Source organism: Tamandua tetradactyla, chromosome 3 (assembly GCF_023851605.1).
Source record: "Tamandua tetradactyla isolate mTamTet1 chromosome 3, mTamTet1.pri, whole genome shotgun sequence".
NCBI lineage: Eukaryota > Metazoa > Chordata > Mammalia > Pilosa > Myrmecophagidae > Tamandua > Tamandua tetradactyla.
This window is the reverse complement of record NC_135329.1, coordinates 123,099,219-123,112,458: the sequence shown is the minus strand read 5'-3', so window position 1 is coordinate 123,112,458 and position 13,240 is coordinate 123,099,219. Positions and strand designations below refer to the sequence as shown.

The following is a 13,240-nucleotide window of genomic DNA, read 5'->3' as shown; positions in this document are numbered from 1 at the left end:
ACAGATACTTCTCAGAAGGGGAAATACAAATGGCTAAAAGGCACATGAAAAGATGCTCAACTTCCCTGGCTATTAGGGAAATGAAAATCAAAACCACAATGAGATATCATCTCACACCCACCAGAATGGCCATATCAATAAAACAGAAAACGACAAGTGCTGGAGAGGATGTGCAGAAAGAGGCATACTTATCCACTGTTGTTGGGAATGTAAAATGGTGAACTGCTGTGGAAGGCAGTTTGGCAGTTCCTCAGGAAGCTAAGTATAGAACTGCTATATGATCTGGCAGTACCATTGTAGGTATCTATTCAGAGGACATGAGGGCAAGGAAACAAATGGACATTTGCATACCAATGTTTACAGTAGCATTATTTTCAATTGCCAAGAGATAGAAACAGCCCAAATGTCCATCAACAGATGAGTGGATAAACAAGCTGTGGTATATACATACGACAGAGTATTACGCATTTGTAAGACAGAATAAAGTCAGGAAGCATATAACAACATGGACAGACCTTGAGGACATTAGGCTGAGTGAGATTAGCCAGAAACAAAAGCACAAATACTGTATGGTCTCACTGATATGAACTAACATTAATGAACGAATCTGGAGAATTTGACTTAAGAACACAGGCCATCAGGAGATAGAAATAGGGTAGATTTTGGGTAATTGGAGCTGAAGGCTTACAGATTGTACAACAGGACTGATTATAAAAATTCAGAAATAGATAGCAAAATACTACCTAATTATAGCACAATAATGTTAGTACACTGAATGAAGCTGAATGTGAGAATGATAGAGGGAGGAGGGCTGAGGACAAAAATGAAGCCAGAAGGAAAGACAGACGATAAAGACTAAGACAGTATTACGCAGGAAAGCCTAGAGTGTACAATGATAGTGACTAAATGTACAAATTTTAAAATGTTTTTGCATGAAGAAGAACAAAGGAATGTCAATATTGTAGGGTGTTGAAAACAGATGATAATTCATATTTTAAAACTTTAACTTATGTGTGAGACTAAAGCAAAAGATGTTTACTTGGTACAAAATTTATATTTTGACTAGTGCATTTCCTAATATAACTTATGTGGACAGTTTAATTGAACACCATAAGTACATGGAACTTGAACAGGGCATGAGATTTTGTAGGTTTATCCAGAGTGGTGCCCCAATAAAACCCAGAGTGATTTGAACAGTGATTAAAAAAGCATTTGCAAAGCCCCCTTGGGGAAACAGTGAGTAAGGGGGAAAATTCAACTTCCTAATTTGGAGAATACCTGATATTCTCACAAGCAGTGGGGACAACAAATCAATAGGCTGAGCCCTCAATCTTGGGGTTGGTTCATATGAAACTTATCCCCGCAAAGGATAGGCTAAGCCTACTTAAAATTAGGCCTAAGACCCCAAGAGAACCTCTTTTGTTACTCAGATGTGGCCTCTCTCTCCAGCCAACCCAACAAGCAAACTCACCACCCTACCCCTGTCTATGTGGGACATGACTCCCAGGGACGTGGACCTTCCTGGAAACGTGGGACAGAAACCCTAGAATGAGCTAAGACTCAGCATCAAGGGATTGAGAAAACCTTCTCAACCAAAAGGGGGAAGACTGAAATGAGACAAAGTGTCAATGGCTGAGAGATTCCAAACAGAGTCGAGAGGTTATCCTGGAGGTTATTCTTTTGCATTAAGTAGATATCACCTTGTTATTCAAGATATAATGGAGAGGCTGGAGGGAACTGCCTGAAAATGTAAAGCTGTGTTCCAGTAGCCATGTTTCTTGAAGATGATTGTATAACGATATACCTTTCACAATGCGACTGCGTGATTGTGAAAACCTGGTGTCTGATGCTCCTTTTATCTATCTTATCAACAGACGAGTAAAACATATGGAACAAAAACAAATAATAGGGGGAACAAATGTTAAAATAAATTTAGTTTGAAATGCTAGTGATCAATGAAAGGGAGGGGTTAGGGGTATGGTATGTATAATCTTTTTTTTGTTTTCGTTTTATTTCTTTTTCTGTTGTCTTTTTATTTCTTTTTCTGAATTAAGGCAAATGCTCTAAGAAATGATCATGATGTTGAATATGCAACTATGTGATGATATTGTGAATCACTGATTATATATGTAGAACGGAAAAAAAAATGTTTGTTGTTGAATGTTTGATTCTTTACCCAAGTAACTAGTTTTGTTGATTCTATTTGTTGAGAATAAATGACTTACCAATCCAAAAAAAAATAGGCCTAAGAGTCACCCCCAGAAAACCTCTTCTGTTGCTCAGATGTGGCCTATCTCTCTCTCAGCCAACATGGCAAACAAACTCATAGCCCTCCCCCTCTCTACATGGGACATGACTCCCAGGAGTATAAACCTCCCTGGCAATGTGGGACAGAAATCCTAGAATAAGCTGGGACTTAGCATCAAGGGATTGAGAAAACCTTCTCTACAGGAAGGGGGAAGAGAGAAATGAGACAAGATAAAGTGTCAGTGGCTGAGAGATTTCAAACAGAGTCCAGAGGTTATCCTGGAGGTTATTCTTATGCATTAAACAGATTTCACCTTTTCAGTTAAGGTGTAACAGAGAGGCTGGAGGGAACTGCCTGAAAATGTAGAGCTGTGTTCCAGTAGCCGTGTTTCTTGAAGACAATTGTATAATGATATAACTTTTGTAATGTGACTGTGTGATTGTGAAAATCTTGTGTCTGATGCTCCTTTTATCTATGGTATGGACAGATGAGTAAAACATATAGATTAAAAATAAATAAATAATAGGGGGAACAAATGTTAAAATTAAAAAAAATATATATTGGGTAGGTGGAAATAGAGTGGTCAGTGAGAGGGAGGGTAAGGAGTATGGTATGTATGAGTTTTTTCTTTTTTTCCTGGAGTGAAACAAATGTTTGAGAAAATGATCATAGTGATGAATATACAACTTTGTGATGACATTGTGAGCCATTGATTGTATACCATGAATGGAATGTTTGTATGTTAAGAATGTATTAATTTAAAAAAAAAAAAAGAATGTATGTGCTTGTACTTTGTTTTATGAATAAAAATTAAACAAAAAAAGTAATTGCTATAGTACTATCGTAATATGCAGAACTTTAATAGAATTTATTTTCTAACCTCACCACCACACTGCACTGTCCCAATGTGTAGAATAAAGTAGAGATCTTAGATGTTCTTATTTGAAAATTTGTATAAAAATGTGAGCTTTCCTGGCATGAATAAACTGTATTAGAACACTAACTACTGAATTTTCTGAAGCTTATTAAAACACAAAGAAACATCTGTTGCAGTAAGAAATGCATCTAATCTGGTCTACATGTATAGAGTGGGTGCTGCTATGGTTTGAATTGTGTCCCCTAAAAAGACATGTTGAAATCCTAATCCCTGCTACCTATGAATGTGACCTTATTTGGAAAAAGGGTCACTGTAGATGGAATTATTAAGATAAAATGAGGTCAAGCTGGAATGGGGTGGACCCTTAATCTAATATAACTATTGTCCTTATAAGAAGAGAAAAGAGACAAAGGAAAATACAGGGCAAAATACCATGAGATGACAACAGCAGCGAATGAAGTCCTGCAGTACCAAGGGAAAGATCACCAAGGATTGTTGGCAAATACCAGTAGCCAGAAGAGGCAAGGAAGGATTCTCTCCTACAGGTTTCAGAGAGAACATGAACCTGCTGACACCTTGATTTCACACATCTAGCCTTCAGAATTGTGAGACAATAAAATTGCTGTTATTTTAAGCCACAACGTTTGTGATACTTTGCTACAGCAAACCTAGAAAACTAATATAGGTGCCATAATGCTTGCTAATTACTACAGAGTTTAAATCCCGAGGGAAAATCCAAAACAATTATTAAGTTGTAAGTCTATTCATACATAAATCTAGCAAAGCTTTTAAACTGTTGACATTAGCTTTAACCTTCATAAATGTTTTAAATGAAATTCCATTCCTAAAGGACAAATATCCATCAAAGTGTCTCAGTTCTGAGATAATTTCTTGAACTTCTTTTATAAAAAACCATTGCACTACCTAGATACTGAGTTAAAAATATTCTCCCTAGCACAAGGGCTCAACATCTTATCTCACAAATAAGCAGTTTCTTGCTTCAATCTATTTCAGTGTTTTCAGTAGAGTTGGAGTGGGTTAAAAAAGAAACAAGAAGAAATAGGAATACTTACTTGAACCTGGCAGGTGAAAGTGGAGTAGGAGGAAACATTCCTGGTTCAAAAGAGTCAAAATAAGTCACTGTCCAAGAAAAGCTGCAACAGGAGAAGCCGGCAGTTAAGGATATTATAAGCAGAGTCCAGAATCCTTAATAGGAAAAAAGGGGGAAACTTGAATTATTAACAGCAAAACAATTTAAATTAAACGAGTATCCTCATATTCAGAGGATAGTATGTACTTTTGACCTTCCGAATTACATGTAACTGATGTTATAAGCGATTTGAGCTCAGTACAAGCTAGGTGATACATACATGAAAATACTAATGTACAATGAGAAGCTGTATCATTGAATATTTTAATTCAGTTATATTTTAATATGTGGAAAGAGTATAAATTCACTTCAGCTTTACAAAATTCAGCTATAGGAAAAAAATTGTTATAGCATTTCACTGTCAAGATGTCATGACATATTTCATTTAACTCCATGAGTCATCAATTGTTATCTTGTCATCAATTGCTATCTTTTATTATTTAGTACTAATTCCTTTCATCCTACACCATGTACTTTACACAGACTATGTGAGTGCCACCCCTTTACAGCTTTCCTATAAACATAATGATTAAATGTGATTCTTTAACTTTTTATTCAGTATCTGAACAAAAAGTACCCCCAAAATTACAAATGCGTTGGGAACCAAAATTTTATTTGTGGTCAATTCAGAATTGCACAAAAATCAAGTCAAATGCACTGTATTAGACTAAACCTAAGAAACAGGAACAAGGTTGAGAAGTGGAAGAATGGGTGAATAAACAAAGTGATGATACAAAAGTAGAATGAATTAACTTGAAGATTTTAGATGCTATTCCTTTGTCAAATTATTGAGTTTTGTTAAAACATTAAGGATATGAAAAGAATAATGACTTTTTCTGTTGAGATTTTAACCCCATGGTAATAAATGGTGACCATAATACTGAGAATATATATATGTAAAGTAGCCAAGTTTTCCTAAGTACAACTTTCTTTTGATGCCAATTTTTTAAAATTCCTTCATAAATTAATTCACTTATTCATGTAACAAAATACATTGAAGGGCTACAGGGTGGATTAAATTGAATTGTATACCCCAGTTTGGACATGTTCTTGGTTTTGGTCTACATTCTGGTGGGTATGGACCCATTGTAAGTAAGATCTCTTCAAGATGTCACTTCAGCTAAGGTGTGGCCCAACCGAATCAGGCTATGTTTTCATCCGGATTACTGGAGTCCTTTATAAACACAGTGAAAGTCAGGCAAAGAAAGAAGCCACAGAGGACTGCCAGAAACTGAAATCAATGGAACCTGGAAGATAAAAAAGAAAAGAATACCACCATGTACATTGCCATGTGATGGAAAAGCCAAGGAACCCAAAAGATTGCCAGCAAGCCTGAAAATACCAAATCTGGGAGAAAGCAAGTCTTCTAGCCTTTGAAACCATGAGTCAATAAATTCCTGTTGTTAAGCCAACCCACTGTATGGTATTTATTTCAGATTCTATGAAACTAAGACAGCTACTATGTGCTTATTACCATATGGGTGATAGAGCGGTAAGCAAAACAGACAAGATTTTTGTCTGTGTGGAGTAATTCTAGTGGGGCAGAAAGATAAAAGAAAGGTAAATAAATCAATAAATGAAATAACTATCGGTTGTGATAACTGTATGCAATAAATAAGATGCTACCCCTCTAAGGAGTTAACATTAGAACTCAGTTTGAAAATGTGAACATTCACAATTATAAATGAGGCAAACCACATTTCAGTGCTTTTGCCCTGTTGGTTCCCTTTGCCTGGAATCCTTTGCCTTAGCAGAGGAAATAGGCAGGACAAAGCCCAGAAATGGGAAACTAATTGGTATATTTTAGGAACAGAAAGAATAAGAGTGCAGAAAGATTATGAGAGAAGAGAGGTAAGAAAATGAAGTCACAGTAAGTAGGCTCCACAACATGCAGGGCTTTGTAGACCATGAAAAGGAATCTGAATTTCATTCTAAGAATAATGTCACCAAATTGGGGGAATAACCTGAGCATATTAAGGTTTATAAAGATCTCTCTATTATATGGCAAATGGATTAGAGAGAAATAAACTAGAAAAATAGTAAAATTACTATAATTTCTAGTTAAACAGAAAAACTTATGATGTTTGAGAAAAATATTAATACATAGAAACCAATAGCTTTCATATATACAAATAATAAATTAGATGATTTAATGGAAGAAAATCCATTTACCATAGCAAGAAAAAAAAGATTTATACGACGAAAATTTAAAAGTGCTCCCAAGAACAGAAAAGAAACTTGAGCAATGGACAGGAAGATTGGTCATGATATGGGTATCAGCTCTTCCCTAAATTAATCTATGAAACCAAAGTAATCCCAATAGAAATATCAAAAATACATTTTTTTTTGGAAAAAGCAAGCTAATTCTAAAATACATATGGAATATATATGGAATAATAGACAACAATAGCTAAAGAGAAACTAGTACAATCAGATATTAAAACATATTATAGAAAAAAACATATTATAGGACCTCAATACTTAAAACAATGTGATACTGATATATGAAAGGAGCAGAACAAAAAGTTTAGAAGCAAGCCCAAATAGTTAAATAAAAATGTTAGTGACTTAATGGATGAACATGTGGAAAGAGGAAAAACAGTTGAATTCATAACTCATACCCTATACAGGGATAAATTTTTAAATGCATCTACAATAGAAATGTAAAAATAAAATAAAAATGTGGAAGGAATCATTGAAAAATCATTTATAGCCTAGGAAAGAAAAAAGTCTTTCTAACCATGATACAAAATTCATGAACCATAAAAGAGATTTACAAATTCAACTACACACACAAACACACATACATACAACATATAAATATATATATAAATCTGCATGGCAAATATGAAGTGTCAAATGACAAACTTGTTTTAAATAAACATGTGTTTACCACTCACAGCAAAAAGCAATAATTTCTGATTATAATGGAAATTCACAGAAACTGATATGAAAAATCACCATTAGTGATGAGCCTGTTCCCCATGACACCGAGAGGAACACAGAAAGATTGTAAAGTACGGTAGAGGAAGATTCATAAACTGTCAAATTCCCTGGCTGCCCCAAATGATCCTCCAAAGGTGCCTGAAATCTTAGCACAAAACAGGTAACTGCATTGAACTCTTTGTAAACTACAAGAAGCATAGCAACAGACTGAAATAACTACTGAAGTATTAACTTAGAGTAATTAAACATTAGGAAAAATTTTGGTATTTTTGAAATATTAACCTAGTTTCTTTTCTTCTGGTAGTTCTTCCTTTTCTCCTTTCGGAGATAATGGTTTGTATTTACTGCCCTAGAAGAGGGAAGCGGCAAAGCAGAAAGGAGAAATAGCTGAAAGGAAAAACAGCTCATTGTCTTTGTTTTTGCATTGTAAATTGAGGAACTACCACAGATAGAGGAGGGAGAGTAGATACATAGGTTAAAATGTTTTCTAAGGACAGCAAGTATAATGAGTTGACGGGGTAAAGGTAAAATATTTGTGTAGAACAGGGAGAGCAGAGTAAGAGCTTTATCTATAGGTGAGAAAGACTCCCCCAGGCTGAAAAAGGTATATCGTGTTTGTGTCTTTACATGTGTGGATACTGGAGAGATGGTAGTGCAGCTGGGGTATATGAGCAGAGCCATCTAGAAGAGGCCATTCAACACTAGAAATGGTATACACCTATTTATACTATCTTGGCTACTGGGCCCAGAGAAAATTTGCAGATACCCATGCCTTAAGTGGGAGGTGGAAACCTCAGATGATCATGCGGCTGGAAACTAGTATCTGAAAGAGGTCATCCTGATCAGAATAAGGGATGTTGCAGTAATTCACTTGAATGAACATCTTGATGAACATATGATGCATCCTTTTCCCAGCATCTTGGCACAATGACATGCCCTAGAATCTTATCTTAACCTGGGACGTGTGGACAGGGCCTTGGTACTGAGGTACAACTTCCCTGGCAACCCAGGGAAATAGGGGTTAAAGATAAGTTATTAAAGGATTTTGTGTACAACTACAATTAATGGGTGGCTATATTACCAAATAACTGTTATTTCCTAGAATAGCTCTGAAGAAGGTAGAAAATAGTTGACAAGTTTACATCTTAGAATATGTCAAGTTTCTAGAATAAAGATGGTAATTAACCCAAGAAAAACCAGATACCTATATTTGGAGACCGGAATCATGAAACCATGAGATTTCAAAAAATGTGAGAAAGACAAAATATCAGATTAAAAATAACAAAATGTGAGGATCTCTAAAGTCCATCAAGCTTTCTCATTTAGGCATTTTGCACCTGTCAAATTTAATATGAGTATTCTTACTTTTTTCAGAAGTGAGTATTCCATGATTTAAGTGCCTGCTCTAAACTGAGCATATTTAATTATTTCATGTTCATTTTTAACTAATCAACAGTTACATCACTGATAGTCAAATCAAAATGATACAGCTAAAAAAATACATTATTGTACTCTAGAAGTACTTCTTGTTATATTTCACACAAATAGGATTCTCACCATAAATATTGTTCTGCACTTTGCCTTTTTTTTATAACAATCTCTGTTGGGGAGCTTTGATATTAATACACATAGCAACAGTTCCTCTGCATATTTTTTATTTCCAGCTTTTTTCTATAAAAACAATGCACAAATAACATTTTTGTACTTGTCTGCAAATTTCTACAAAGATATCTAAAACAAACTTGTGAGAATCTGTCTCAAAAGATACAAGCCTTTAAATATTCACACCATTCTTCTCTACAGTTCCATTTTCATCAATTGATGAAATGATGGAAATTCCTCTTTTCCATCTGTAGAAACCACTTGAATGCAAAAGGATAGGGGTGGGGTGGTGATTTCCAATTCTAATACCTTTGCTGGAGTTTCATATTGACCTATCTAAAGGCATATTTTATTTTCATTTTTCAGAGTAAGTGATTTTGGTTACAAGAAGTCCTTTTCTAAAGGTATGTTGGCAACTTACTATTATAAAATCTAGAAAAAGATTACATAGTCTGAGTATTTTAATTGTTTAGTAGTTTTATGCTTCTTGGAAAGTGGTGTGGTCATTTTCAAAAGTTTTATGAAGTCAGAGATGTGAAGGCAATAGTTTGCAGAGATTATACATAAACATAAAAGGTTAGGAAAAAATAAAACTCCCATGTTCCGAAACTAGCACAGATTTCTTATTAAAGCACTGTTATCCAGTCAATTACACATTCTTCATAAAACTTTTTCCAGCCATAAACAATGGGACTAAGAGTGACAGAGCACACTGATAATTTCCAAGGTCTGTTTTAGAGCTTCTAAATTTGTTACTTGGCAAACTCAGGGTTTAGCAGTGTATTAAATAATGAAAAATTAGTAAGAAAATAACTGAATGTCAGTGGGGAAATGTTTAAACTAGTATCCTTATACTATGTAATACAATGCAGTAATTAAAAAGTATGAGGTAAATCTATATACAGATACAGAATGAAGTCCAAAATATTTTACTAAATAGATAATGCATGATTCTAATTGTTTTTCCTACAATAGTGATAAAATCACATTCTAAATGACCATATATTTGTAAATTGACAGAAAAAGATCTGGGAAGACACAGAAGTGGATCACTGCGAAGCTTCGACTGTTTGAATTTTTTTCCTAGTGAGAATATATTACTTTAATAATTCATGTATTTTATGAAGTTAAATAGGAATTAATGTAATACTTAATTGGAAAAACTGTAACCTGTAAGCTACTAATAAAAGCTTAAGTGCACAAAATGAATCAACAATTTATAAAAATGTTTATGCACTCAAACTTTTTCAACTTTTATCAGATTCTGAAGTTTTCTAATTTTAAGAGGATGGCAGGTATTTTAAATAATTTGTTACCCTCTTTAACCCATAGTCTATAGGGCGCTCAAGTCCTCACACATTTCTCAAATAATTTCTCACTACACGTCAAGGCAGAAAGCTGGACAGCCTTGATCTCCATACTTCTTATTCACAAGTTCCCGAGCAAAGGAAACGGGTTTTCCTATCCCGCCAGTGCAACCTAAGCACTGCAGGCACAGAGCAGCCACAGTGGTAAAGGTTTCTACTTAACTGACCACCCACCTGCAACCAGGCATGTAGCAACCACTCCCCTTCCTGCTGAAAAAGGTAAAGCAGCAGAAGGGACATTCTGACAAAGTAACTAAAATTGACAAATAAAATAATATCTGCAGTTTCCAACCCTAGTAAATCATCAGATACACATGGGAATTAAAAAGAAAAAAACCTTATTATAGCCAATTTCAAATAAATATGAGAAAGAATATGATGACCCCTCAAGTACCCATCACCAAACTGAACAACTCATGACCAATCTTGTTTTACCTACATTCCTTCACCTGTGACACTCATAATCTTCAATTTACCGGTGAAATTGTCAATGCTATTTATCATGTAGGCCCAATGGACCCTTTTCATTTCATTTTTAAGTCACTTTATGAAGAATTAACAGAATAATAAAGAAAAAACGAAAAGAACTTTATTAGAGATTTTAAGACATAAACAAAGAAAACATTTATTTCTTATTTTCCTGGTTTTGAAGACATATGCACCAGAAATTGGCATGTTCTCTGAGTGCAAGTGTTAACTTCGTGGATGAATCTGGAACATATCTATCTTGCAAATACTGATTCCAGATACATCTCTAATTGGTGCTAGCTTGTTCTGTTTATTCTTTTTTGCATCATCAAGGCAAATGATTGAAGGAATTTTTAAAATCTTTCACGGCTGATCATTTTGAACACAACCATCTTTCCTCCAAAATTTGCAAAACATTTTTCATTTTTAGATTTATGAATAGCAATTCGAAAGATTCAATGAACACTTTGTCATTTCTTTCCAATCACCTTTGTATGCACACCCACATGTAGGATTTGTCCACTTACAAAGAGTAGTAAATAAAGTAGGGTGCACAGACACTTTAAAAGATAAAAGAACACTGCCAAACATCCCTTGAGCCAAAGGGGATTGTTCCTATTCTTGCAAAATACCTGAGTTCCTTTCTGTTGAGTGATTAAGTGGATGAGAATATTTATTTCCTTTTTTGCACCTAGATATATTTTTCACTCATCAATTCTTAAGTTCAAGAAAATTATTCTAGGATACCATCTGAAGTCATCTTGAGAGTTCAGATATATAATCAATCTCATCAACATTATGAAAGTCTAGAGAGCTGTTTTCTTGCGTTCATGAAACATTTGTCAAGTTACTCCTCTTTGCCATTTTGGGTAGAAATGAAAAATTTTTATTTCTCGTGTTTAATAGAAGCTAAAAGCCTATAAAAAGGGAGGGGCTAGGGGTATGGGATGTATGAGTTTTTTCTTTTTCTAGAGTGATGCAAAAATGTTCTAAAAATGATCATGGTGATGAATACACAATTATGTGATAATACTGTGCGCCAATGATTGTAGAACCATGTATGGACTGGATGTGTGTGAAGATTTCTCAATAAAAATATATATTAAGTAGACTTCCTGGAAGATGGCGGCTTAGTAAGACGCGCGGATCTTAGTTTCTTCTCCAGGACACCTACTAGGGGAGTAGAAACGATACAGAAAGCGCCCAAAGCCACAACAGAGATAAAAAAGACAGCGTACCCCATCCTGGAACGGCTGGCTGGCTGAGAGAAGCAGCTCGGGTGAGATCGCCGAGGCGCGCGGGCCTTACCGGGCGGGGTGGCAAGCGGCCGGAGTTACTCCCTTCCCCCTTCCCGGGCCGGCTGGGAGAATTGGAGAGGCGGTCCCCTGAAACAAAGACGGCTGGCGCCCACACCACGCGCAGCCCCCGGACCAACTGAGAGAATTGGATCGGAAACCCCCAGGCCGCGGAGAACGGTGACGGGTGGGGGAGGCCCCTTCCAAACCCGTGACTCCCGGGGAACGTGCACTCTCTCGGGCGGGCCGCTGCCGCTGGCGCCCTCCCGCCACGCTTGTTGCCCAGGGCCGACTAGGAAATTCGGACGGGCTCTTTCCCTGGCTGCGGCGACCAGCAACCCTCCCTGCGTTCGGACCGAGGGCCGGCTCAAGCCGCTTCGGCTAGCGAACCCCCAGGACGGCGAGAGTTTTCCAAAGTTTAAGGTCCCACAGCACCTTTTACTGGTGGGACCCGCAGACAAACGTGTGCCATGAGCACCACCTACTGGGCAGGATAAGAAAAACAGAACCCAGAGATTTCACAGAAAAATATTACAACCTTGCTGGGTCCAACACCAAGAGAAATCTGAATAAATGCCCAGACGCCAGCAGCAGAAGATAACTGTCCACGCTCAAAAGATTGAGAATATGGCTCAGTCAAAGGAACAAACCAATAGCTCAAATGAGACACAAGAGCTGAGACAACTAATGCTGAATATACGAACAGAAATGGAAAACCTCTTCAAAAATGAAATCGATAAATTGAGGGAGGACATGAAGAGGACATGGGCTGAACATAAAGAAGAAATAGAAAAACTGAAAAAACAAATCGCAGAACTTATGGAAGTGAAGGATAAAGTAGCAAACATAGAAAAAATAATGGATAGCTACAATGATAGATTTAAAGAGACAGAAGATAGAATTAGTGATTTGGAGGATGGAACATCTGAATTCCAAAAAGAAACAGAAACTATAGGGAAAAGAATGGAAATATTTGAACAAGGTATCAGGGAACTCAAGGACAATATGAACCGCACAAATATACGTGTTGTGGGTGTCCCAGAAGGAGAAGAGAAGGGAAAAGGAGGAGAAAAACTAATGGAAGAAATTATCACTGAAAATTTCCCAACTCTTATGAAAGACCTAAAATTACAGATCCAAGAAGTGCAGCGCACCCCAAAGAGATTAGACCCAAATAGGCGTTCTCCAAGACACTTATTAGTTAGAATGTCAGAGGTCAAAGAGAAAGAGAAGATCTTGAAAGCAGCAAGAGAAAAACAATCCATTACATACAAGGGAAACCCAATA

General features: G+C 36.2%; 1 protein-coding gene across 2 annotated transcripts in view; it reads right to left on the bottom strand.

The window, feature by feature from the left end:
- Positions 1–13,240, bottom strand: part of ARL6IP6 (ARF like GTPase 6 interacting protein 6) — a 62,914-nt gene that overhangs the window by 33,654 nt on the left and 16,020 nt on the right. For both annotated transcript variants that reach the window (XM_077153854.1, XM_077153855.1), the window contains exon 3: positions 4,199–4,331. In XM_077153854.1, the coding sequence (XP_077009969.1) occupies positions 4,199–4,331 (133 nt within the window). The remainder of the gene's footprint in view (positions 1–4,198; positions 4,332–13,240) is intronic.